The following is a 27,452-nucleotide window of genomic DNA, read 5'->3' on the forward strand; positions in this document are numbered from 1 at the left end:
TCCTGGCTTGACGGTGAAGTAGCAGATGTGTCTGACAGGGTCCCTTGTGCCTAAGACCTGGCACAGTTCCCTTCAGCGTGTGGATGTGCAGGAGGGCCTGGGGTGGCCCAGATTCGTTCATGATTCCCCCACAGACAAAGCCCTCAACAAGAGTGGAGCTGGCGGATCGGACAGCGGCTTGTCTAACCTCAAATGAACGTGTCTGCAGCTCGGGGCTTTCAAAGGGATCCAGCTCTGAAGGAGCCTGGCATGCTGGGCTCTTGCAAAATCTTGCCTGTATCATAATGTCCCTTGGGTGGGGAGCTGAAATCCAGTCCCATTTGTGCAGGGCTCCGAGTCCTGAAAAAGATGGCTGGGAGCTTTGGGAGGGTCTCCCCAGCAGGGTTGGACTTCCAGAGATACTGAGCACCCGCGGCTGTGATGAGCATCCATGGGCACTCGGCACGGATGAGGATGAGTTAGCTTGAGTGGCATTGGTAACCTGCCAAACAGCATCCCTCCAGGGAGAGTGGGGGGCATCGAGAGAGGCAGCCAGACCCTTTCCCAGGTCCCCCTCCCACTCTACATGCAGCCCAGCCACCACGAGAGGGAGACAGAGGGCTGCACAGTGTCCCTGTGGGCTGCTCTGTTGCCAGTGATTTTAGGACAGATCTGGAAGGCTCCTAGGTTATGATAACACTATGTACCTGGACCTTTCAGCTAGGGGGGGCATGTACCCCATGCAGCTAATGGCAAAGGGAGGGTCTCCTTCAAGGTGGGAAGAGGCTGTGCTTTAGGGGTGGGAAAGTCCAAGTCTACCTTTGCTGCTGCTGTGAGGCATGGAGTGGGCCTGGTGTGGTACCCAGGGGCACCTACTTGGGGATGGTGGGTTAGTATTATGTTAGGCTTATTTTACAGTGGGGTGTGTGTGTGTGAGCAGTCACACACCATCTACACTGCCTCTTGTCATGCTAGGTAGTGCCTGTCCCCGCATCCTTGCTCCTCGAATGCCCAATGCCCAAGCAGTGTAGTGCAGCAGCTATCCAGGTGCATGCTCTGGGTGTGTCCTGCCCACTCTCAATCTTCGGCATGTACATGGCACGTGCTAGCATCGTGCTATGTGACAGGTGGGGGGCAAGCAGACCTGCCCTATGTGGCAGTCCTGAGGGAGCCAGTGGCAGAGCTGGGAGTGAGAACTCGGGAGTCCTGGCACCTGGTATCAAGCTCTTAGGCAGCTGTTGTGCCATAGATAGGGTTGGAGAGAAGGTTTTGGAGGATCTGCCAATCATGTCAGGGCCAGCAGAAAAGGCCAGGCAGCATGAATGCCCTTTTCCAGTGGCAGGGGTTTATTCACAGCATCCTGCGCTCCAGGCCGCTGCAGTCAAGCTGCGTGAGAGCCTGCTCTGCCCAGGGTGGATGCCAGGGAGAGCCTTGGCTTGCTCCAGAGGGTGAGGTGCGGGCAGCTGGGGGCAGGATGCCAGGGCCATGCAGAGGAACGAGCACCGACAGCCAGTTCTCAGCGAGCCGGTGCTGGCCTTGAGCCACTGACATCAGCGACACTGCGCTGATTGGACACCAAACCCTTACCATGCAGCGTTACACTTTCCAAGCTCTGCTTGCAGACAGGCTCCGTCTCTGACCTTGGCGAGGCTCCGGGCCTCCCCAGAGTGGGGCCATGAGCCTCCCCACATGACTGGGAGATGGGTCGGTAATTTTATCCCCCCATTTTATACTTGGGGAAACTGAGGCAGAGGAGGGGCCTCTGCATTAGAGGCCTAATGGCGAGTCAGTGGCACAGCGCAGGCTAGCCTTTGCTCTGGGGCCTGGGCACATCTCCTTAGCCACCTCTTCTCCCCCTACCCCTCTGCCTTGGGGAAGGTGCAGCTTGAGGTGCTAATCCGCTCCTAGCGCGCTGCAGCTCACTCGTGAGACCCGTCCTTGTCGGCTTCCCTGCCGGAGGGGTCGGCGCGCACTGTGGCATTGCCGCTGCTCTCCGCTCCCTCCCCCACCCGAGCACGGAGAATCACAGCCCTTAGATCTTCATTGAGAAACCTGTCAGCATTTCCCATGCACTTTCCCAATGAATTGTTTACGACGCTGTCTGCAGAAAGTGCCCACCGAACTGCGCTGGAGGGAACCAAAGCGGCATTTGGGGGCCGATTCACTGAACATTTAAAGAGAGATGCTAAAAAGCCCATAACCCAGCACTACCACTTCCCTCAATTTATAGGGTAATGCCATCTCTCTGCCTCTCTCAGCCAAGCGCCATTCACCCACTGCTGTGCCCAGAGCCTGAAGTGTGGTTCCTGGCATATGTGCTGCTCTCAAGGAACAGGCCGAGCAAACGCAGCTAGGCTTGGGTGACCTCTTGCCTTGTTGCTGGCCAGGTGAGGCTGGAGGGCGAGGTGATCCAGGAGGGAGGGTATGCCCAGGGTCTCTCCTACTGACTCCGTATGGTCTGGGGGAGCATTAGAAATCAGAACTGCCATTTCCTGGGTCAGACCATAGAAGCACCTTGCCCAGCCTCCTGTGTCGCACAGGGGCAGACAGCGGCGGCTGAAAGGGAGAGTGAGATGGGTCTGACTAAGGGTGGAGACTAGTCCAATGCACTGAGGGCAGGGCAGGCTCCTCTGCACGAGTGTACCATAGCCTCCCAATGGGAGCATCTCAGCTACACACTTTTTATTTTTATAGAGATGGGGGATTTTTCCCTAGTTTGCTCCTTTAGCCTTTTGGCTAGTGAAACTTGGGGACATCTCAACTCCAAGGCCTCCGGGCCTGCAGGGAGGATGCCTGCCATGGATTCAGGAGTATCTGAAGCCCCAGGCTGGGGGGAAGGATCCGTGCTGGTGGTAGCGCCGCACAGACTTGAACGACTGAGCTCTGCTCGGTCGACAGAATTTAGAACTGATTTGGCCTGAGACGCACCCCCCGAAATCGTCTCCGACATTGGTCTCCCCTCATAATATCCCCATGCTGGGAGACTTTCATGTGTGGCCCCCCTCCCTCCTCCTGCCTGTCTTGGAGCTCACCGGCTGTGCTCTCTGCCATCGCTGTTTGGCATTCCCCACCTCCCCTTCCAGCCCATCTGGCTTCAGCTCCTGGCACTGCACTAAACCCACGCTCGCCAGAGTGTCTGATGATGCCTTCCTTGCTAGAGCCCAGACAGGCTGCTCCATCTTCTTTCTCCTTGACCTGTGAACTACCCTCAGCACCGTCGGCCCCTCTCTTCATGTCTTGTCCATTCTTGGCCTTGGTGTTTCCTTCCTCTCTCAGCTTTTCTCCCTGTCTGCTCCCTTGGTGCATCTTCTCGGCAACACTTGTCCTCCCACCAGTGTCTGAGGCAGTTCCCCATGGCTCCCTCCCCAGTCCCTTCCCTCCTTCCACACGGTCTCTCTGGCGGTGTCCTCCACAAACACCAGTTTCACTACCCCATCTGTGCCGCTAGCTCGGAGATCAGCCGCTCTGCTCTAGACCTGTCCCCTCTCCCCAAACTGAAATCCCAGCCAGTTTCTTGGCATCTCTTTGTGGATCTTTACCCCTGGCTTGAGCTCCGCATGGCTGTGATGTAGCTCAGCCCTTTTTCCCCATCGCACCTTGCTGGATCGCTGGGGCCCCGCCGTCCTCCCTCCTGGAACCTGGGTGTCTCCTCTGGCTTGTACCTCTCCCTACATGCTTCGTTTCAGGCAGGGTCCAGATCTGGAGGATCTTTCAGCACCATGTCACTGAGACATGGCCTTTCCTCCCCCACCAGACAGTGTTTTCTGGCCTAGATGAATGCAGCCTTGCCTTGCTCCTACCCATGCTGCTGCGAAGGCCACGTTGCTACCTCACTGCATCCTCCACCTTGCCCTTCCATTCCCTCCCCCTTCTCATTGCCTCGAGCACAAGCTGTTGCCTTGCTGTCAAGGCCCTTCATGGCCCAGCCCTCTCTTCCCTCTTGCTGATGGCCACTCCCAGTAGGAGCCAGATGCTGGGCTTCGTGGCCAGTTTGACCCATTTTCAGGCATCTTCCTCCCATGTTTGGGGGTCCCCTCTGTGAACACCACTATTAGGCTGCAAAGACCTCCCCATTATGGTAGCTCTGACAGCAGCCGTGGTGTAGACGGCACTCCACCGTGCTCCAGTTAGATGACCTTGTGTCCAAGCTGCCAGCATCCTGGCTGCGCGTCAGCCTGCACCAGCAAAGCCTCGGCCCGTTCAGAATTAACGGGTTAAAACCTCCTAACAAAGACTCAGCCATCAATGCCATTCCCATGCAGTACATCTTCTCCACCATCCATGCAAACAGATGGCACTAACGAATGCTAATTAACAACTCAATAATATTACGCTGACCCACTGTCTGAATGTATTCAGTGACGATCTCTTTCCAGCAAGCCAGCCCCGGCGCTGGGGTGCTCAGAGCTGGGTAAGTGGACTTGGCAGTTGCATGAGAGAGTAATAGATGGAGCAGACAAGTAGGAGCTGGCCTGCAGGGCTGATCTCCACTTCTGAAATTCCTGATGCTCATTACGTGGTTCGACTCAAGCGGGGCTATAACCAGAGCCTGGGATTTACTGCCAAGGACCCTGACCACGTGCTCATCCTCTGATTTAGCCGTTGCACCATTGGCTAGATCTCGGATCCAGCTGTCGGAGCTGAGAGGGGAGAGAAAAATTCCCTTTCATTTTGAAATGGAACAAGCCATCGGGCCGGGCTCATTACATGCTGATAAAGTGCTCATCTGGTGTGGAGAGATGGGAAGGAGCGGGGGTCTGCTTTGCCTGTGTGAATACATACCAGGCCCTGCCCAAACAGCTCAGCTGCAGATGAACTGGTTGGAGAATGAGCTGGGGGGAAGGTGCCACAATGTGGTTTTTGTTTCCCATTCTGTGTTGGCGGCTTTGTGCACTTGACTGCAAAAGCACAAGCCCAGGATAGAGACGCAAAATACTATGCAGCTCTCCTGTTGCAAGGCTTGGGGGGTGGGGTTCACAGCATTTCTTTTGCAGGGCTTTCCGGAGTCCTGGCTTGTCTGGGGTTGTCTGGGTTTATCTGGAGACAACTTCCACCTTGCTTTGATCGCTCAATGCTGTATAGCAGCTCCTGACTCAAGTTGATTATGCTGAATTGCATTTGAATAGCTGCTTCTGTAGGAGTTGTTTTGTACTCGGTGGAGGACAGAAATGGACCTGAGATTATTTAACTGGGATCCTGTGCTTGTGAGTTGGGTGGGCAGCTGGCAGCTAGAGCCTCGTCAGTGCCTCTGAACTTGAATCTAGCTGGCTTATATCCTGGCCTGCTTTGCAGTTTGGACTCGCTGTGATTCCAGCTACATAAAGCTTGCCTTGGCTATATGTTGGGCATGCGATGCATGAGGCCAGGCCTGCAGCAGGTGTAAACTGGAACATAAGGGAGTCATGCTGATTTGCACCTGCTGAGAACCTGGCCCCGTGCAAATGGCAGGCTTGGTTCCTACTTCAGTATCTGAACTACTGTATGCAAACTTTAGGGGGCTGAGATCCATCTGCTGTGCACAGGCACCTGCAACTGCATCCCATGGCCATTTTGTGCAGATGAAGTGAACTTGGGTTTATGAAAGTTTGTATTCTCCATATATGTCACCTATAAGGGTGTATGCATCCAGCCTTCTCAAAGTAAAACTAGGGGCTTGCCTCTGTAACTTTCACCGTGGTACTTTTCCCTTTACTGACCCTACCCCAGAAATGGGCCCATTTCAACATGGCTGGGTGGGTGTTATCCTTGTTCGTGGAAGTGCTTTGGGCTGCAAGTTGCTCTTTAGATGTCAAGGTATGTAAAGGGTCATGTAGCCCCGGGTTAGGAGTCCTCAGCTTTGGAGGATGTGCTTGTGCAACTGTTAGCAGCTGGATTATTCATCCTCTCTCCCTGCCCCCACCCCAGGCTTCTCCCTCTCTTCTCCTCTTTCAGTTTTGGAGGCTGCAGGTGTTGGTGGGAGCAGTCGGGGAAGTAGTAGCCATATATTTAGGATGCTTTGCACAGGAAGCCAGTTTGGGCTCAGCAGGGAAGAGTGGGACAGCTGAGATCTGGGACCAGGGTGTGTATGCATGTGTGAGACCAGCCTCTGGGTGTGTGTGTGCATGGAGAGAGAGCACCCTGGATGAAGAGGGATAGGATCAAGCAGAAGAGCCTGCTGGTGACCTGCCTCCTCTCTTGGAGGCTCCTTTGACCCTCTGTCCCTAGCAGCTGGTGGCCTCTGCCTTCAGATCAAGAAGGGAGGTAGTTAAATGAGCTCAGCCCCTGCCATTCTTCCCTCTCTACTGTGGTATTTTTACTTTCAGCTCCCTCAGCTGATGCGATCAAAAGCAGCATGGAAAAGATTGAAAGAGAACAGAAGGGAAAAGCTTAAACCCCCCCACTCCCCCAAAAATGAGCCAGCTTGGGCTCTCTGGGGTGCCGCAGACGCTCCAGGATATGCTGAGCTCAGCACTTAGGCTTTATTCCTAGGGCTCTGCTAGTTTCCTGGTGTTTCTGTGTCTATTGTTGCAGTAAGCAGAACCAGTCGAATTGGAGCTGGTTTTCCCCCTCCCTTTCCACGCTCCCACCCCTTTTGAGACATGTGGGAAATGCTCTGGCTCATTGGATCTGATTTGAAATGGTAATCTGTGCGTCTCCCCCCAGTGAGGGACCCTCCTGGTGGGAGGTGGAGGGGCTCATTAACAAACAAATTTTGGGGCTGCCCCAAAGTTCCCAACTCCAGGAGACCCAAAGCCCTGGCAGAGGCCCAAGGGCAGCCTGCACACAGCATGGTTGGTGAGGAGGTCTCTACAGCGGTGAAGACTCCCTTGCTCCTAAATCAATGCTCTGTCTCTTTTTAGAGGTGCCTTGATCAAACACCTAGTGTGCCAGTGCCTCCATCCAGTTCTGTTGTGAGCCAGGATATGGCTGCATAGAGGAGAATACGCCTGGGGCACATCTTTTCTAGTGTAGTATTTTTGGCCTTGCCCTGGTACTCTTGCATTTGTGTCTGCAACAGTACCTGTATGCTCCTCCTTGCCAGGTTTCCAGCTCCTTTCTTGTCCAGGAGAGGGGATGGGAAGAGACTATGTCCTGAAAAAGTGCTGAGCACTGGCTGCATTGGGACCTGGGGGTGCTCAGCCCTGCACGTGGCAGGCTGTGGGGATCTCTGGAGACTCTAGCTCTGTCATGTGGCTCAATATCAGCAGGTGCTAGGAGCCTGCAGACCTGGATGCTTGGGGTCTGAGACACACCATGCCTCACCCTACGCAGCCAGAGGTTATCAATGCTCCATGCAACAGGGCACAGGCCTCCTGGGTTTTGCCTGCCAGGCTGGGCTGAGCGGCCTGTGTTCTCTGCTACTAGGGTATTTTGCTCCTTCAGTGTCTGTGCCAGGGATTTTGCCTCGCTGCCGGGAGATGCATTTCCACGTGCTGGAAAGGGAGAAGTAATAAAATAAATAATTGCCTGCAATGCCCAAAGAGCTTGTGTTGGGCTCTGACCTGACTTGATTTGAAGCATGTAGCCCTTGCTGGAAAAATCATTACACTTCAGAGCGACTGTGCTTGGGTAATGAAGCAGAGAAAGGTGTGTGTGCGTGTGTAAGAGCAGGAGCAGCCTAAAACATCCTCTGATGGATCCAATCCCAAGTTCCTTATTCAGTTTCTGTTCTGACTTGGGCTGACTGCACTCCAGAGAAATCAGTGGGGCTAAATCCGGTGGGGTCTGACTCCACGCAAGGCTGTGTAACTGGGATCAGGACTGTGGTCTCCAGCGGGTTTTGACCACCTGGATTTTGCCTGAATAAGGGACAGAGTCACGAGGCTGAGAGCTTAGGGTGGGGCTTGCTTGTGAGTATTTAAAATAACCCTCCCCTTTTGGGTATTGCTCTTTTACAGAACAAAAAATGGGGGCATTTGGTTTGAAGGCTTAACTTGGTTTAACTTCCTTCTCCACCCCAGAAGCAGCTGCATTTCAGTGGTACAAGAAGCAGTTCCCCTGTCTATACCTATAAGACTCCCTTTTTAAGTACAGGTGCCTGCACAATCTTAAGGCACCTATACATACAGCATTTCTGCACAAGCATGTGGCTTTGTACGTGGGAGGCTGGTGCATGTGCGCACGCAGTTACCCGTGTGATGACCTGAGCTGCATGTGTTGAGATAGGATTCGGGGCAGGGTGAGAGAAGAGATCAGTTTTGTGGCTGAGGTGATGAGATGCCAGCAATCTGGTCAGAGCTAAGGACTTAGATGATGAAATCCCTGGCTGAAATTCTCTGGCCTGTGCGTTATAGCAGCTCAGCCTTCACCATCCCTTATGGTCTTAATGTTTGTGGACATCTTCCCATCTCTGCAACAGACTCTGTGTGTGACCTTGGGCCAGTCATTTAGTCCCCTGTGTCCAAGCACCCTCTGCTTTGCTTCAAACTCTGTCTTGTCTCTCTCATTTCTGTGCTCCTTGGACAGGGATGCTCTCATGCTATGTTAAGTAGAGCCTTCGGCAACGATCTCTGTCAAAGGCTTTGTGGTGCGGTGATAATACCAATAAGCAGCGCACTTGGCTCAGGCCTGTACAGCAAAGTATTTGTTCTGGAGTTCATAATGCACTTGGGAGTCCTCCGGGACGCCAGGAGTGATGTACCTGAGTGATATTTATCCTTCTGATTAATCCGATGAATATGTATCTCCCTCCGCTTTGAGAAACTACGGTGAAAAATGTGTGGGACCTGGCTCCGAACCTCCTTGGCTGCCCTTTTATGAGGATGCTTTGGTGGTGATGAAAGGAAAGCTAATATTTTACCTGCCTGCCTCAAAATACAGCACACCAGGGGCTAGTAGTAATCTGCCAGGTGCTGTTCCAAGCGCATAGCGCTCGCAGGTTAGCGGTAGCGCAGGAGCCCCGCGCCCAATTAGCCACTGGTCGTAACATCCTTTGTGGCTGTGAAGCGAGGACTTGGCTATAAAAGCAATTGTTTATGGAGGCGCTAGACCCAGACAGATCACAGATCGGGAGGTGCTCCGTTTCCTCTGTCTGGTGTCGCCATATAGGCTTTCCTAAAGTCCTGGCTTGGACTCGACAGACATGGAGGGAGACCGCTAGCTATTCTCCACAAACCCAGTGACTCTCTGGATGTAACCTTCCCCATGAAGTGTGCTGTTGAGGTCTGGGGTCCCAGCCTGGGGCTTTCTGTAGCATTCCCCTCTGCCCCTACCCTGGCAGCATTTTGGCCTGATCCTCTATGGAGCCTTTTATACCAGTTGCTGCTCCAGATGACTGCAGTAGTAACATTTTTGCATCCACTTTGCCGTGGTTTAAATGAACAGACTCCAAAGAAGTTCCTTCTAGGGCATAACCAGTTTCACTGCGCCTTGAAGACCCAGGAACTGTGCTACCTATTTTTGGGCACCCTCTACTGGCACCTTGATTATTTACAGCTCTACAGAAATGAAGCCTTCTTCTAAAGTGAAATTCCAGTACCCCGATGCAGAGACAGAGCCCCTACTCGCTCGTCTCGGCCGGACGGCGCATCTCTCACTGGAGAACCCCCCCGCCTTTAGCATCAGACTTCATCTGCAGGCCAACTGCTGCTTAATTAAATCCTGTCCTATTGACAAGGCAGCACGAGAGTTCAGACCCAGCTGGGATAACGCTGTCAGTCGAAGCCATTGATCGGTTTGCTTTATTTATTTCTTTTTGTCAAATCATCTTTTAGCTCGAAATCTTTTTCTCTGCCCAGGATCAAGTTTCTGACCTCACTGTCTGAGCTCCTAGTTATACCAAGCTCATGTTCCTCGTTGTCTGGTCAATGCGGCAATGCGATCGGAGGACAGCAATGACATTTCTGTAATGCTTTATAGCTCAGGCAGCTGGTTGAAGTGGCTGTAGCTGTGCTCAGAGATGGGCAAAACAACACAGTGAGTTTAATAGCCTTGTTCGAAGTGGGGGGAAACCTGGATATCCCACTGGTGGAGGTAACATAGGTTAGAGGGCATCTTTTGGGGATCATCTAGTCTGCTCCATATTAGAGACCATAGCATTTCTTTTGATACTGATAACTTGAGTTTGACTGGTGCATCTCTTCCAGAAAGGCACTGAATATGAAGACAGCAAGTGAGGGAGAGACTCCATGCTTCCCTTGGTAGTTTGTTTCATTGGCTTATCATCTTCCCTATTGAATATTTCTGCTGTATTTCTAATTGGATTTTTTTCTCTGGTTTTAGCTTCCAGCTTTTGGCTCTTGCTATGCTTTTTGTCTGCCAAATGAAAGATCCCTGTAGTACCTGGTGAAGACATTTAGCACTCTGAAAAGTCAGGCTGGGAGGGATTTGTCAAACCACCAGTCAGAGGGAAGGCTGGAAAAAGGACTCGGGAGTCCTGATTCCCAAGTCGGTTTGGGCTGTGCTGACTGGGACCAGAGTTGCTGACCTCTGAGGGCTGAATATAACAAGTTTTCTGTCCTTGTGCTTTGGGGGCATTTATACTCATACTTTTTTGTCTTGCAATGCACCGGAGATCTGTCTCTTTAGAACAGACCCAATTAATCAGGTCTGCTCTGCGCGTGAGCCAAGGCGAACTGCGCTGCGCCACATGCAGTTGTATAAGTGGCAACATGCGTGTCAGGGCACAGAAAAGGTCAGCGGTGCACTTATGAACTAAAGCACCTCCGATGTGTGTTAGTTCAAAAGCGTACCACCACCATTTTCTCAGTGCTGGTGCACTTTTTGCCACTTAGCCAGCTGCATGAAGCGCAGCGCTGAGCATTTTTCAAAGCGCTCAGCGCTGCGGCACTTCTATGTGTAAAAATGCCCATGATGCCTGGACTTTCCCTGCTGTGCCAGTCGCCCTTTTGATCCATGCCGTGCTTCCCAGAGCCATGCGAAGCGCCCAGCCCGTGTTCTGCACATGTGCGCCCAAGCACTCTCAGGCTGGGAATTTATTCTGAAAATATGGTGGGGCAGCCTGGGTGGAAGTGTTTTTCATGCTGGAGTGCTCTGCGGCTCCTTGCCTTTTAAAGCAGTTTGGCTCTGGGTAACTCTGACTGTTTAAAAGCTCCAGTTGTCGGAAACACTTTGGGGATTGGCCTTCAGAGTGGTTTCAGCAGGCGGCCCCATACATAATTTGTTGGGGTCACTTTGGGTGAGGCCGTTCCCAACGGGGGCAGTCGCAGGTCTGCAGAACCAGCTGGATCCTCCGAGGATGTAAGTGAGCACGGCTGCTGTTGACCTCAGTCCACCTGCTGCGGGTAGGGCCTGGCATGTCTTGTTTAGATACCTAGTTTTGTGCTGGAGCAAGATTAGATTAAACTGTTCCCTGGGTCTGAACGTTCAAGAGCAACCCACGCAGGGAATGCGCTGTCTTGCTCTGGCTGGATTTTGCAGTGGCTTGTGTTTAATAACATGCTGTCCTTGTAATACCCAGTGCCTTTCTGTCCTAGATCTTGGAAGCGTTTGTCAACACGGGTGAAAGTCATCCCCCTCCCTGCTTTCCAGGTGAGGAAAGTCGGGCACAGAGGCCAAGACTGTCAAGACCAGCTAGGGCAATTAGCCACACATCCAAGTGAATGGGAGATGTGTGGCTAAGCCTCCTAGTCAGCTAGAGGGTTGGAAGATCTTGGTCTCGGTGCACCAGGGTAGCTCTTTGTACAATGGGGAAGGTGATCCCTAGTGCTACCAGTTGTATTCTTCATCCACAGATCTCCAGGAAGCTCTGGTTTGAAACTCTGCCCCCGTCTCTGCATGGGTTGGATGGGGTTGGCTGTGCGGAAAGGGTAATTAATACAGCCTTGGACCTGTGTCCCCTGCAGCACCAGCCACTCCTCTCCCCACCCATTCAATTTTCCTCCTCCTGCGCTGATTAACAGCCAAGCAGGGTCTGGAGCTGTGTGGTGCGCAGTGTAGGAGGGTGAATATTGGGACTGTCAGGATCCTCTTTGGGGGGTGGGGGGACATGGGGCTGAGGTGGGGGGCACGGGCCAGGCCAGGCAGTCTGCATCCCTGCCGATGGAGCAGGCATCAGCCCCACTCTGGAAGCCCGGGTGGTTTGCAGGGCTGGGAATTAACAAACCCATTTCTTTTCCACTTTTGTGAACTAAGCAAATCTGATCGAGAAGCATTGAGAGACAATAAACCTGGGGCCCTGTGGTGCCATTTGCAGAGAGCCACTTTCCAGTGCCGAGCTGCTGTCTAATTACAGCTCTTTGGAGGGACCAACTGTTAAGTGAAAATAGTTGTAGCGTGTTGGTTTCAGCGTCTGGCATACTAATATTTCATATTCTTGCTCCTTCGGGCCTCGGGGGGTGATGCTTGGCATGTGGATCCGTAAGCAGATACAGCGCAGCCAAGTCCCACAGTCTTTGCACGAGTGAGGCCCCCGGTGACTCCCAGGCAGCGCTAGTCTCCAAATTCCTGGCATTTGGTCTTACAAAACTCTCCCCAGTTCTCATGCCCTCTTGGGAGCAATTAGTTCTGGATGGAAGTTCCTTGCAATCCAGGTGCTCTGCTCAGTTGTAGGCAGCTGACTTTGTCCTGGTGGCTTTTAAATCAGTCACTTCCAGCCTCTCTGCACAGAGGACTCGAACTGAAAGCTAAATCGTCTGAGTACCAAGGGCCTGTCCTGAGCTCTGTCAAACCTGTCTCCAGAACCTGTCAGCAACCTGTGCGTCTATGGAAGCAAACGCACCCAGCACCGTACCTAGCCTCCTAGTGGCCCCGGGCAAACTTTTAGTATCGGGCCGTCCCTTTGTCAGAGATAACGATAATAGTAATTTAAAAATTACCATTTTTGGGTCCCCTTTCTGTCCAGGCCACAGGCAGCTGCCCGGTTCGCCCATGCCTGTGTCCGGCCCTGAACACACCCACTTCATAATGCATCTGGCAGATGGTGACATGATACCCCAGGCTGTATGACCCAGCATTGCTAACTTGTGATTTTTTTCCCCCCCGATGCTTTCTTTAAGACTTATCTCTTAGAGTCCTATCACATAAGGATCATTGCTTGTGTTAAAAAGCTCCCTGGAATTTGATTTGTAGAGAAAAGCTTGAGAACGTGAAGTTTCAAGTCTCAATAAAAAGAAGCTTGGATTTAGTCACCGTTTTCTCAAACCTCATGGATGCTTCCTCCAGCCCTATGATTCTGGGGAGAGGTGGTCATGCCGTCTCCTGGCTTCTGACCGCTTGGGATTAGGGAGGCTGCCGCTTCCCTTTCAGTCTCTTTCCTTCTTTCAGTTTATGCCCTGAAACAGGAGATATGATTGCTCCATCCTTAGTTTTCAAAGAGCTACAGCTGTTGCTGTGGCAGATGTCAAGCCTCCATGTAAGATTTCTCATGAATACTGTATGTGACTGACTCATGGAGATAGACCGTACGAGTACAGTGGGCTCGGAGAATGTTTATTATACACTTCTATTGCTCTAAATCAATGAGGGGCTGTTGCTGGGAAGCAGTTAATAGCTCCCGGATAAGAACACCCCAGCACACACTTGAAAGACAATGAATGAAAGCAGTTCGCTTTGAGGATCCTGCCTCTAACAAATTGCAAGCCTTGTGTTGCTGAGGCTGGGAACGAACAGATCAAAGGGTAGGAGCAGTTAAAAAGTGGCTTGGCCTCTGGATCCTCTTGGCCACTGATCAAAAAACCTCAAGCACCTTGTAAAGGATACAGTCCTCTGCACAGAGAGAGGGAGAGATGTTCCACGAATAAAAGGAAGGGGCTGTGCCATCCAGATCTCAGAGGTCTTGTGTTGAGGGAGAGGTGTATGTGGAAGATGGATAGACCTCTGTTAAGCCAGGCATGCACGTCATCCGTTTGCTTTAAGACCTTTTTTCTCTGAAACGTTCTTGTTCTAAATAAATAAGACTGCTTTTAGGAGTGCTGTTCAGTCATTGGCTTTGGCTCTGGCTAGCTCAGCTCCCGGAGCACGCGGGTCAGCAAGTCCTAGGCACAGCTCAGGCTGTTAGGATAATCACTGCTCCATTTGGTGATGATCTGCTCAGGTCCCTTCCGACCCTACCAGCTACGAAACTATGAGTGCTGACTGGTCCCGGTCTGAACCTGGTCATCATGATGGTTACTGGCAGCTGTTTTGTTGCTGTGTATTATTTGTATGGCACAAGAGCCCCAGTCAAGGGGCATGACCCTGTTGTGCTGGGCACTATAGCGATACAAAACGCGGAGGGTCCCTGCCCCAAAGAGCTTCCAATTGAAGGGTGCAGACACACAGCCCTTTCGCTCCAGCAAAGTCTATGTAAGTTATGCTGGTGAACGGAGTATTGAATAATAGAAAGTGGGGGTTGGAAGGGACCTCAGGAGTTCGGCTAATCCAAGCCTCTGCTCTAAGCAGGACCAACCCCAATTAGATCATTGCAGCCAAAGATTTGTCTAGCTGGGTCTTAAAAGCCTCCAAGGATGGAGATTTCTGGTAGCCTGTTCCAGTGCTTTACTACCCTCCTGATATCTAACCAAACTTCCCCTTCTGCAACTTGAGCCCATTGCTCCTTGTTCTGCCGCCGCTGAGAACAGCCCGGCTCCATCCTCTCTGGGACCACCCTTCAGGGAGTTGAAGGCTGCTATTAAACCCCCTCTTGGTCTTCTCTTCTCCAGACTAAATTAGCCCAGTTCCCTCAGCCTCTCCTCCCAAGTCACATTCCCCAACCCGCAAACCATTTTTGTTGCCCTCCACTGGACTCTCTCCGATTTTGCCCGCATCCTTTCTGTAGTGGGGGGAGCAAAACTGGACACAGGAATCCAGATAAACACATGAATAACTGTAGAGGGACATGGCTGCAGTAGCTGCTATTACTGAACCCTCTCACTAGCTGACATAAGAGCTAGTAATACCTGGTTTATGCTAAGCAAATGGTCATTACCTTGGGACAATATTGGCTACAGCTGCAGACACACGACCCAGTGCGACTTACTGGAGTAACTAGACACAGGCATGTAGTTACTCTTGACTTTCTGAGGATAACTCTACCCCAAAAATGCAGTGCTGGTACCTGACCCCGCACTAGTGTATGCCCACTGCAGGCATTCACCAGTGTCAAGGCAGATTGCACCAGTATAAATGTATTGTGTGTTTGCTCCCTTATGCTGTAAATGTATGAAGCCTTTTACAAAATCCTCTGCACTGTCTGGGTCAGATTCTGATTTTTGTCTATGCAAGGGCAGCCTTGTTTGTTCAGCCGTGTCACGGATAGCACCGTTTGGCTCTTGATTCTCCCACCAAGACTTGCACAAGCCCACTAAGTGTCTGTATGGAGAGCCCTTGTTCCTGTCTTGTGGGGCAGTGGGGGAGGAAGGCAGCAAGCGGCTCATAGACCATGTTTTCTAAAGCACTCAGCTCCCATTAACACATGTACCTCACTTGGGTTCAGAAGATCCTAGTGGGTTGGGTGTAGAGCCTGTCTGAAAATCTGACCTCTGGGTATCCTGGCAGGAGCCGTCTTGTGGAGGGGCTATGGGAGAAGTGTGCAGACAGAGCTTGGGACTGCAAAGGCAGAAGGGGTTGCAGGACAGGACTGGAAGGGCTGTGGAAATGTTGTCTGGGAACTTAGGGCCGTCTAGGAAGAGACATTGCAGATCGAGGCAGTGCTGGAAGGTAAATAGGAGCCCAGGAAAAATTGAGGAGATGGGTTTTGGGGTGACTAGTTTTGTAATAAAATGCTAGAATGATCAAAATGGGAGAGATTGGATAAAAGCGCTATGGGTGGGGTGGTGTCGGAGGGCTGTGGATGAGGGACGTGTATGTTTGTCTATGTGTGTGTGCATCCATGTCTGTGTGCACACATGCATGTGATTGGGTGGCTTGACCACTTGACTCAGTGTACGAAGGAAGTCAGCATTTTATTCTCCTGTACCGTGTTGTACCCCCACTCCCCTCCCAAACCCTCCAGTCCTCCCTGCTCTCTGCGGAGGCGGGGGCCCCTGGGTGACATCTTGGAGGGAGCTGTTTGCACGTGGGAATTGGATTGCTAGATAAATACCCAGAAGGGGAGACCAGAAGGTTGCGCCCTAGGATTTGAGTTCATCTGTGACTAACATACTCCCCTGGAGGGAGTTTCCTTATAGACAGATGTCTCTCTTTCACTCGCTTGCACTCTCTCTCTCAGAGCTCAGGTTTGTACCATTCACCAATCCTCTGCTTTTCCCTTCATTTTCTTGTTCTTTCTCGGAGCTTTTAAATAAATAGCAACATCCAGGGGGATCAATGTTTCTATGAGATGTCTGTAACCCACTTTAGCTCAGAGGCCTGGTCTGCCAGGATTACAGTTCCCGGCATGCAGTGCTTCCTCTTGAGCTGAGCAGCTCTGAGCAGGGGGGGAAAACAGAGTAGGGAAGGAAAGTTGGCACGGGCGCTGGTGGGTGTCCAAGAGACCAGACGGCGGCAGACGCCATCCAGATGGACACAAGGAAGGACCCAGTGTCCAGCTTAGCAGGTTTGCTAGCACTTTTTGCCTATATGGGACCTGTTAGCAATTGGCGACCTGACCTTGCACGTCTCCATGCCTTGCCCCTCCTGTGAACATCAGTGTTTAACGTCTCAGGAATAATAGTGGGAAGGATGTGTTTCTTGCTGTGAGGCTAGGAGTCAGGAGACGCAGGTAGCAGCCTCTACAGCTCATTCAGCAAGGTCTGTATGTTCCCCTCTCAGTGCTTCAGTTTGTCCATCTGTAAAATGGGGTGATTTACAGTCTGCTTTGCTTAGAGGGTAGAGAGATGAGGCAGAATTTGTAAGCATCTGCTAACCTCTCTGAGGTTCTTGCATGTTAAAAATCTTGTTAGGCAGTTGGGATCTTGTCGGTCAAATCCTGGCTAGGACTTGTGGATATGGTGATGGCAAGCCCAGGCTGAGATTTCCTGACACGGGGCTGTCTCCACCAGCATGGTCAGTGCCGCAGCAACACCGAGCACTGTTGCACTGGGTTTTACCAGACAGCCACGTTCTCTTCTGCCCCCCCGCCCAGCACTTGGCCCCTTGCTACATATCACGATTATGCTGGCTTTCAACTGCGTTCAGCTTTCGCAGCCTGCCTCACGAGCATGCAGCTTGGTCTAAAATGCACGAGGCAGTCCCAAATCCTCTCCTCTGTGGCTAATAGCCTTGTTACTCCAGGAAGACATTAAGTTACAGCTTTTCCCTCATTCCCTCACGCATGCATGTGCTGGGATCGCCTGCTGTCTCTCCAGAGCTGTGTAGTGCACCCTTTTTATTAGTAAATAAAGTTCACCTTCCAAGACGAGCTGCAGCTGGAAGGGGCTGGGACAGGTCCCCAAGCTGAGGGACAGCTTTGCCTGCCCCAAAAGGGTGCAGGACGGAGGGGTTGTTGCCCAGAGTTTCTCCAGCCTGAGGTTCAAGCGTCACTGGAGCTTTCCTCACCGCTCCCACGAGTCCCCATCGCAGCTCGCGGGGCCACGCTCCAGTCTCGGCCAGGCTGGTGTCTTGCCGCGGCCTTCAGCGACGCTGCATCCGCTTTTATCTAGGCTCAGCTCCCCTCAGCCCGGCGAGCTCCCACCACAGCGGTCAAGGCTTCAGAAAAGGTCTGCACGTACCTCTCTGTGAGTGCATGTGTGTGCGAGAGAGCGCTGCAGTGTGCCAATGTGCCTTCTCTCACGCTTAAGCTGAGGCAAAGCAGCTCAGATGAAGCGAAGATCAAGCGAATCCCAAATCTTTTCTGCAATAACCTACGGTGTTAATTTCAGTTGAGCTCCCTGGTGAAAGATGTGAATAGTTGATGTCCTCTTTGTGCTTCTGTTTGATTTTCTTTCTTTCTCTCTCTCTCTTTTTTCTTTTTTTTTTTTTTGTTTTATTCAAGGATTGTGGAGAAAGGAACAGGAGTGTTGTGGTCCCCCCCAACCCTGCCCCTTCTCTTCTTAATGTAAAGCTATGCAAAGCACAGAGCCTTCCTTCAGCTGCTCAGCCCAAATCCTACACAGGGCTGGGGAAAGGACCCTGTAACCACCCACCCACCCTAGCACCCTCTACTACTTTGCCACCTGCTGTGAGATGGGTGCTGGAGCCAACAGGAGCTGCTGATGGGACAGTGACCTGGCTGGAGACAGGAAACCATGCCCCATCCCCTGGGGAAGGCAGCCACTTGACTCTCCTCCTCTGCCTCACCTCTTTGAGCACTTGCTCCCCACACTTCCTTCCCGGTTGAGACTTCAATGCAGAGCCAGCGGGACATAGCGGCTACGGGGGGCTCGGTGACGTGGCCCATGATGTGCATGGCTCTCTAGGGCGCACTGGGGCAGGGTTTCACGGCGTCTTCGGCGATGACTGGGAAGAGCCGGGGATATTCATGCATGGGGCAGCTCTCCTTCTGCCTGCTCCTGAGTGCCTGCGGCTGGTGGTGCAACCCGGCCAGCTCAGCCAAGCCCAAGGGCCAGGGGCATCCGCACATGAACTCCATCCGCATTGACGGGGACATCACTCTGGGGGGCCTCTTCCCTGTGCATGGCCGGGGCTCGGAGGGCAAAGCCTGTGGTGAACTGAAGAAGGAGAAGGGCATCCACCGTCTGGAGGCCATGCTCTTTGCCCTGGACCGCATCAACAATGACCCTGACCTTCTCCCCAACATCACTCTGGGGGCTCGCGTCCTGGACACCTGCTCCCGGGACACCCACGCCTTGGAGCAGTCACTCACCTTTGTCCAGGCCTTAATTGAGAAGGACAGCACTGAGGTGCGGTGCATCAATGGCGGGCCCCCCATCATCACCAAGCCAGAGCGCGTGGTGGGTGTCATCGGGGCCTCCGGCAGCTCCGTTTCCATCATGGTGGCCAACATCCTGCGCCTGTTCAAGGTAAGTCCTCTGCCTTGTAGTTCCTCACCTTGCTGCTGGAGGGAGCAGTTGCCCATCGCTATTCCAGCCTCTCCCCACCTCCTTGGTGCTCCTTGCTTTGGCTGTGTAGTGCGTGGTCTCCTTCCCAGGCATGGGGATCAAGGGAGGGAGGGAGCATGATGCCCCTATGGGTGTTTGAAGCACCCTCCTGTCTCCTGGGGTCTTCCTTGCTCCCTGGCACTCTGCAGCAATCACTGCATCTGCTAGAAGTTTCTTCCCTTTTTTCTGCTCCATGTGACAAAGCTGGAGGGATTGGATGCTTCTCGGGTCGCAGGTAGGGATGACCACGCAGATCTCTTGGTGGCTGAGAGGCATGAGCCAATGTGTCGGGGGTGCTGGGGCAGGAGCGCAGGGGTGAAGAGAATCGAGGGTGGTCCTGTTATGAAAGATGTTGATCGTGGACCTGAGCTGATCTCCTTGGGGACGGGGTTGGTTATGGAGTGAGGACATAGCCTGGCCTGGTTTGATCTCCCACCAGTTTTGGAACAGGACAGGTGGTCTTGTGGGTGAGGCAGTAGGACACCTGGGTTCTGCCCTTGGCTCTGCCACTGATTTGCTGGGTGACCAGGGGCAAGTCCCATCCTCTCCTTGATGACACTGAATTTCCTCCGTGAGTCAATTGGGGCGGGGGGAGATGTACTGGAAGGAGTTTCTCACGGTGAGGGCAATAGCCTGAGACCTGGCTTTCTGCTGTTGTCTTGCCTGCCATAGGCTCCACATGTGACCTCAGCAGAGAGCTCTTTCCATGCTCACTTCCTACCTGCTGGGAACTCTCCTTGATTGAGCTATTTATTCAGTTTTTCCAATGAAGGAACATCCACGTTTTTTGACAAAATTGAAACTTTCTCATGGGAAATATGGATTTATTTATTAATTTTTTTTGAAAAAGAAAAGAAAAAAAGAAAAGGGCCCTTTCTGGCTGGAATGATTTTGGACAGACCCTCCCGCTGCCCAAATCTGATCTAATGTGTTGGCCAAGCTCAGGGTCCCCCTGGGTGAATGCTCAGTGTCTCCAGGCCTAGGGGCATTGCAGCTTCATTATGGAAGCAGCTGGTTTTGAGGCACTTCAGGTCTCATTAAACTCCTTGGTGTCTGAGAGGATGTGGTGCCAGGTGGTGGAGGCGGGAAGGATAAGAAGGACCATGATGAGAAATGGATGTGAAAGGGCAGTTTCCCAGCTCTGTTGCCTTGGGCGGCGATCTCGCCTGCTAAGCAGGAGTGTGCCTGGGTGATGCATGGGTGGGAGAGCCAAGGGAAACCGTGGGCATGGTTGGAAATGGGGTCAGCAGCCTACTCTGTGTCTGGGTCCCTTGTTCTGTCAGAATTCAATGAGGTGTCACCTCCCAGGGTGTCATAAAGGTGAAGCCCTGACCCCTGGTGATCATTTAAAGGGCACTTTTTGGAAGAGAAGGGGCCAGGCTACCAGTTGCTATTCTCTCTTCTGTTTCTTAGATCCTGGTCAAGCCTCTAGCTGCAGTTTCAGGTTTAAGACATTGGCCTAGCCATTGGGCACCAGCCTGGGACCTGGGGTGGGTTCCAAGTGGATGTGTCATTTCTCCCTCCTCATCCCCACCGTCTTCTAGCCCAGGTGGAGAAACCCCATGGGCTCTGGCTGTGTGGGCTTTGTCTTCATTTGTGTAGTTTGCTGTCTTTCCCTTCACACTGGGCAATGGCTCCCAGGACATAGAGTGAGGGAAATTATGTGCTGCGTACAGGGTCGATGCAAGGTCCCTTAGGGTTGGGGGTTTCCTGCATTGGTCTTTAGCCTGTGCTCACATGGAAGAAAAAATCCCTGTGCTATCCCAAACATCCTCATGACCCTTTAGAGCAAACTCTGGAGTATCCCCCCCTGCAGCTTTGGTTGCATAGTAGGCATCAGCACCAGTCCAGCTCCCTGCCAAGAGCTTGGACAGAGGTTGCCGGAGCCTGCTGTTGTCTGGCAATGCCTCCAGCTGTGATATCACTGGCTGCATCCTCCTTGGCTCTCAGGTGCAGCAGTTGCCATCTCTGTAACCTTGCCTGAGAGGCCAGGGTGGCTGGGCAATGCCCAGGATGCTGAAGCTACCCCAGCTGAGGTCTCTGGCTACCAGAGGTCCAGCTGTACTCCTCCCCTCTTGCTAGCAGTGGGTTTAACCCCTGGAGTGCCAGGTGCTCAGCAGGGAAGCAAGAAATGGGCTGCAAGTAACACAGCAGTGGAAGCCGGAGTCTCATCCCATTTTGGTCCCTTTCTCTGCCGTTAAACACCACACAAATTCTGGATCTCTTGCGATCAGTTGGTTACTATGTCTGTACAATGCTGCCCTTTAATGGCTACGATCAGGCGGCTTGTATATGCGTCCTAGTCCTGTAATGCTACTGGCGATTCTTCTTTAGCTCCAGTAGCAGAGGCATGCCCTTCAAGAGCAGTGGATCAGAGATCTTCAGCAAAGTGGCCACAGCAAGGGAGCAGTCATGAAGATCCTTGTTGATGAGTTGTGTTGTGCTGCACAGTAAAGAAGAGCTTGTGCTGATTTGAAATCCTGCTGTCTGGCAGCACAGCTTATCCCGACTCGCCTTCTACTCTCCTTCCCACCCTGCTGCTTGTAACTCAGCACGTGGGAGCCTGGCTAGTGAATGAATGGGAGATCTCCAAGAGAATTCCCCTTGGCATTGGGAAGGAACCGTGGCACTGAGGTGTGCTGAGATGGTGGCAGGGCCAGCTGTTGGATGACAGATAAGACCCCTCCCCTCCCCTCCTCTCTCCTGAGTTCTTTATAGAAACCCAAACCTCTGTCCCTTTTCATAAAAGCATGTGTGTTAACACCTAGGGTTAAATTCCAACCCAGGTCGCCTTTCTTTGGTCTTTCAGCTCTCATCCAGGAGAGACAGGCTTTCTAATGCAAATAGGCTTTGTCATAGCAACAAACCTAGGAGTTGCTTGCATGGCTCCTTGTTCTGCGTGGTTTCTAAGAGTTTTGGTGGGCAGTTTAATTTTTTTGTTTCATCCACTCAGCCCTCTTAGTCATGCATTCATTCCACGAAGGTCATTGGCAGCATTTTAAAAACAATATACCGATCCACCGAGCTCTCACAATGGCTGCTTGGCAGATGCAGGCACTTTGTAAAGATCATCACCTCTCCTATGAGGCAGGAAACCTGTATAAAGCTTGTTTCCCTGTGGCAGGATGCATGATCCTAGTGTTTGCCTTGTGCATTATGGGATTTGTTGTTCTAGACCAGTGGTTTTAGACCTTTTTAAAACTTGAGACCCCTTGGAAAATGCCAGCTGTTTGTTCTTTGTCTGCAGAAGTTCTTTGGCTGCAGGAAAATAGCAGGGCAATTCTTCCATTGCAAAGAACTGAGGGAGACCACAGCAGGGCAGAATGGTTTTGTCTCTATGGATTCCTACTTGAAATCACTGGGTTTATCTTGTGAATCCTGTTGGCAGATCTAACATTGCATGGTACCCTTGAAAGGATCTAGGCACCTGGTTGAGCATCTCTGTTATAGACACAGCATCAGTGTATGACAAAGGATGGTCTGAGCCCAGAAGAGGGCCTAGATGTCATAAAGACAGGTTGTAAGTAAGTGTTGTACTTAGTAGAGGGCGTAGGGGGGAGAGGAAGGCAACAGCAATGAGAACATGTAGTTGCTGAGAGTGGCTGCATAGACTAAAGGTACCTCTACATGCAGTGACTGCAGCTTGTGGAGAGTTACATGGCCTAGCGTTCAACTTTCCGACTTGGGTGTGACTGGCAGTGTAGCTGCAGCAACATGGAACTTGGCAGGGGTTTCAAAACGCACCCCAAAAGCTGCGAGAGACCCATGCTGACAGAATTAAGATCAGAAGTTCAGCCTAAATTCTGGCTTTTCTTAACCCCCAGGTATTTGGTCTTGCAAAGTTCTTTTACCAGGTTTGTTGTATGTGATTTTCTTTGTATAACTGTAAACCCAGTGTTTGAGGCACTGTGTGCGTGCACGTACACATAATGTGACACTGGTGGTACCCCAGGGAGCTCACTGCCTAAACAGACGAGGCAGAAGAAGGGCGAGTGGCAGGAAGGATTATCATCTCCACTTCACAGAAGGGGAGCAGTGGCAGGGAGGGATGGAGGGATGTGGCCAGGGACGCAGGCAGTCTGCGGCTGGGCTTGGGGAAGGCTCCTGAGTTCGAATCCAGTATGTCAGTCTCAAGGCCGTCCTTTTCCCCTCTCTCCCCGCAGTGACTCCAAGTGGTGACAAATGGTTTTATGCAGGCCCCTGATTCTCCTATTTGGGAAACAGCCTCGTAATCCTTCCTCATCTGTCACGTTTGTGATAAGGGGTGATATGCTGAGGAATCTCCCTCCACGTGGTTGTCATTCATAGACTAATGCTCTCAACTTATCTGCTTTCAAACAGCTAATACAGCGTGCACGGCAGTATTTAAATATATATCATCATGACACCAGTTATTGTGGCTGATTGGATAATGGGGATATGGATTATATACCCAAAGCATGAGATCACATCTCCACTTTAATTCCTGCAGAGTGGAATGACTGCCATTGCTTGACACATTTATCGTTAAGAGAACAGAGGCAGCTATCCGCTAGACAGAGCTGCGGTAGGGAGCCCATTGGCAGGGCTGACTCCATGCTATGTGGGTTTGTTCTGTACTCTGGTTCCTGGAACTTGCAGCATCTGATCACATCATGGGGAAGATATGCAAGGCTTGAATTGCCCAAGGGGCACATGAAGTAATGCAGCCAGCTAATGCTTCTTGGAACAGCTGGAGCTTTGCTGGGGCTCACACGCACGCATTGTGTTGGGAAGGCGGGCTGTAGACACGGCGTTTTCTCTGGATGCTGGAACGGTGAGGTCAAGGGTGATATTTTGGCTCTGCTTGGCCTTGGTTTGTCCCTCTGATGACAGGCCAGGTATGGATGAGCCAATCCATTTCTCTGGATCAATACTCCCACTTGGAAATGATAGTTCCCTTGCATCTTTTAAGTGTGTCCTGCCCTCTTCCTCCACCTTTTTAGAAGACTGTTAGCCACTGCCCAGTTGACTCTGCTCCCTGCTGCTGTGTGTTATGCATTTGCTGCGAATCTCTGTATCTGCCAGTCATTCATTACCTCCATTTATCTGGACTGAGGGTGGTTTTCTTGTTAATGTAATGGGTGTGATGTCAGGACCCCTGGCTTTTATTCCTCGTTCAGCCTTGAATCCTCAGTGTGATCAAGGAGAGTCATGTGGCTTTTCTGAGCCTCGGTCTCCCCATGTTTAAAATGAGGGTGTTGTTTTCCTTGGGGCTGCATGGTTTGGAGGACAGAGCATTTGACTGGGACTTGGGACACCTGCTCCTAGCTGTGTGTCCCTGGCTTGCTGGATAATTGTGAGCAGCTCACTCTGCTTCTCCATTTTCCCATGTGCAAAATGGGTGTGGATGGGATAGGCTTTTATAAAATGGGTAGCGACCAACTGCTGACAAGAGCTACCTATGAGCTAAGTGGGCTCATTACCTTGTCCATTTGGATGTATAGTGCCTAGTGTAACAAGGGAAGACCAGCATTTTGGTACTGCCAGGCACTACTATAATACAACTATGAGCCAGCAGCGTGTCCTTGTTGCCAAGAAGGCTAATGGCATACTGGGCTGCATTAGGAGCGTTTCCAGCAGATCGGAGGAAGTGATTCTTCCCCTGTATTTAGCACTGGTGAGGCCACATCTGGAGTGCTGTGTCTGGTTTTGGGCCCCCCACTACAGAAAGGATGTGGACAAATTGGAGAGAATCCAGTGGAGGGCAATGAAAATATTTCAGGGGCTGGGCCACATGACTTGTGAGGCGAGGCTGAGGGAACTGGCCTTATTTAGTCTGCAGAAGAGAAGACCAAGGGGGATTGAATAGCAGCCTTCAGCTCCCTGCAGGATGGTTGCAAAGAGGATGGAGCTAGACTGTTCTCAGTGGTGGCAGATGACAGAAGAAGGAGCAATAGGCTCAAGTTGCAGCAAGGGAAGTTTAGGTTGGATATTAGGAAAAACTCTCTCACTAGGAGGATAGTAAAACATTGGAACAGGGTACCCAGGGAGGTTGTGGACTCTCCATCCTTGAAGGTTATTAAGACCTGGCTAGACAAAACTTTGGCTGGGATGATCTAGTTGGGGCTGGTCCTGCTTTGAGCAGGGGTTGGACTAGATGTGATCTCCTGAGGTCCCTTCAACCCTCATTTTCATTGATTCTAAGTAATAATGAAACATCCTGAATCTTCTTGTTTTCTTTTAGATGAATGGGACCAGGTCTGATGGAAAGGTTTGTTTCCTTTTCCCTTCCCCTCCTCCCTTTAAACCTGATATAACTCTAAGGAGTTTTGCAATTTACTTTTGTCTTACTGAGCATTTATTTAAATGGGGTAATGTCTCGGGGCTTGAAAGTGTGTTTGCACGAGAGGCCCCTCAGCAGCAAATGGCAGCGATGCAAGGTTGTGCACAGATAAATGCAAATAAAATTCAAATGTACAAGCAGCTGCAGTAGCATATTCATAAGCAGAAGCCAAGGGCCAGGAGCAAATTCTTTGCCCAAGGTGTTGGATTCTCAGCTTTGGGTCCCACTATCTGTGTCCTTTTCCCAGCATCTTGAATTCACTGTTTTGTTTTGTTTTTTCCCCTTTTTCTTTCCACCCCCTTTCTTACCTTCCTTTTGCCTAAGCTGCAACAAAATATGCACTTTCCTGAGAGAGTTGGTGGCTGTTAGCTAAGGCAGGGAAACAGATCGCTGATGGAGTTTGATTTTCCTGGGTCCCTTTTTAAAACGCGTTAATGTTCCAGGAGACGTGCGGGAGGGCTATTCAATAATTAAAATCATATAAATTAGAGGGAACGGGAGGAACTTAAAAGCCATTTGCTGCAACAAAAAAGATTGAATGCATTCACTTCAGCGAGGAATCAGGAAGGAGGGAGGAGGCAGGAGAGAGAAACGTGGAGGAGAGGGGCAAATGGGCTTTTATTTGTTTATTTATTTATTTGGTTGTTTTATTATTATTATTATTATTATTATTATTATTATTATTTTTAAGGGTTTAATTTGGACCTCAGTCCATTTTGCTTTTTTAGAAAGAGCAGCCTGCCATGTCTATAGGAAGGATGCAGCTCAGCTCTGAGGCCCTCTCCTTCCCCGCGGTATTTCTATACCATCATCTCAGGACGTGGATACTCCATAGCCTTTCTCCGGCTCTGCTTGTTAGGCAGGGGAATGTGGTTGTTCCCATTGCACAAGTGCGGCTGGCGCATAGGGAGACAATGTGGTTTGCATACGTGGAGCCTTACACACGGTCACAGATGGAGCCTGGGGTAGAGGAGAGAATTGAACTTGGGGACCGGGTCCTCAGCCCCTTGTTTCCAGAGGAAACTTAGACCAGCTGTACCAGCACAGTATTGCACCTCACCTGCATAGCCTCCCTTGTTCTCATCCAAGATTGGCTTTTTTCATTTGGGCTTGATCTTCTTATTAAGCAGTATAACCTGAAGTTGAAGACAGGCACTCTTACCCCTAACAACTGGGGGTTCAATTGGTTTAACTTTGTTGCTTTAAACTAACACCCTACATGATAGAAAAAAAAGTCTTTTCCTGGTAGACAAGGCCTAACTAAGGCTTCTGGTTTGCTTGGCCAGACCCTCCAGGAGGGCAAGTGATGGGTAACCTGCCCCTGTGGGACTTCTTCTCTTGCAGACTCCAAAGAATTGGATCCTTCCTGTTAGCTATTGCCAATTCATTGACGTTCCAGGAGGGGAGGTTGTCCCTGGTACCTATAGGGTCCTCTCAAAGCTCTTGGTTATCTTCATCTTTCCCTCTTCTGACTGTAGATCACTTGGCTAGTGATCTAAACTTTCAGTCTTTATTTGGACTCCTGCTCAGCTGCCTGGCCTCCCTATTCTCTTGCGGTAACAAGTCCCACCAGTTGATTGAGCATTGGGCGAAACCTCTCTTTCCTTCCATCATTTTGAATCTTCCAACTCGGATGTCACGGATTCACAGAAGTTGGAAGGGACCTTGTGAGATAATCGGGTCCAGCCCCCCTGCTCTGGGCAGGAAAGACTGCTGGGGTCAACTTTGCTGCTAAATAACTCTTGTTCTCTCCATCTTGGATGTACACCCTTCTACTCTGTCCATGCATTGCATACTCAATCTCTCCATTGTTCAGCACTCCCAGCGAGTGCATTGTGATATAATATTATGGGCTCAATATTGACTGAGTCTTAGCATTTCTACTTCTATTGTTTCAGCACCAGTGTGGGTAGAGATCATGAATCAGTAGCAAAAATGGTGCAAACAGTGCTCCCTTGACTGTCCCGCAACACACTGCTGAGGCAGCCTCTCTGGTTTCATTTCTGATCTCCAGTATACAGGAATGAGGTAAGCTGGAAATCACTCTCCAGGTCTTACATATCCAAACTTCCTGCAGGGAGAGATGCTGGGGAAGGTTTTCACCGAGAGGAGCCGCAAGATGCTGCTAATACTCGCTTGCTTTGCCGGGATCCGCTTGCAGCTTGTGATGAGAGCTGGGCAATTTATGCAGATGTACAAATTTTGCCGAAGAAGCAATTGACTGAAAATAAGCGGAAAAGGAAACTTGGGAGGAAGGAAAAAAAAAAAAAACAGAGAGAGAGAGAGAGAGAGGGGGGAAAATAAAAGCTTCT

At 51.2% G+C, this 27,452-nt stretch overlaps 1 protein-coding gene across 4 annotated transcripts in view; it reads left to right on the plus strand.

Moving 5' to 3' along the window:
• The window catches only part of GRM4 (glutamate metabotropic receptor 4), a 226,497-nt gene that overhangs the window by 32,387 nt on the left and 166,658 nt on the right, over window positions 1-27,452 (plus strand). For 3 of the 4 annotated variants that reach the window (XM_014598265.3, XM_019484893.2, XM_059717124.1), the window contains exon 2: window positions 17,771-18,758. The exons of the other annotated variant lie outside the window; for it this stretch is intronic. In XM_014598265.3, the coding sequence (XP_014453751.1) occupies window positions 18,231-18,758 (528 nt within the window). In that variant the 5' untranslated portion in view covers window positions 17,771-18,230. The remainder of the gene's footprint in view (window positions 1-17,770; window positions 18,759-27,452) is intronic. 4 annotated transcript variants of the gene reach the window in all.

This window comes from Alligator mississippiensis, chromosome 14, assembly GCF_030867095.1.
Source record: "Alligator mississippiensis isolate rAllMis1 chromosome 14, rAllMis1, whole genome shotgun sequence".
Classification (NCBI taxonomy): Eukaryota; Metazoa; Chordata; order Crocodylia; family Alligatoridae; genus Alligator; species Alligator mississippiensis.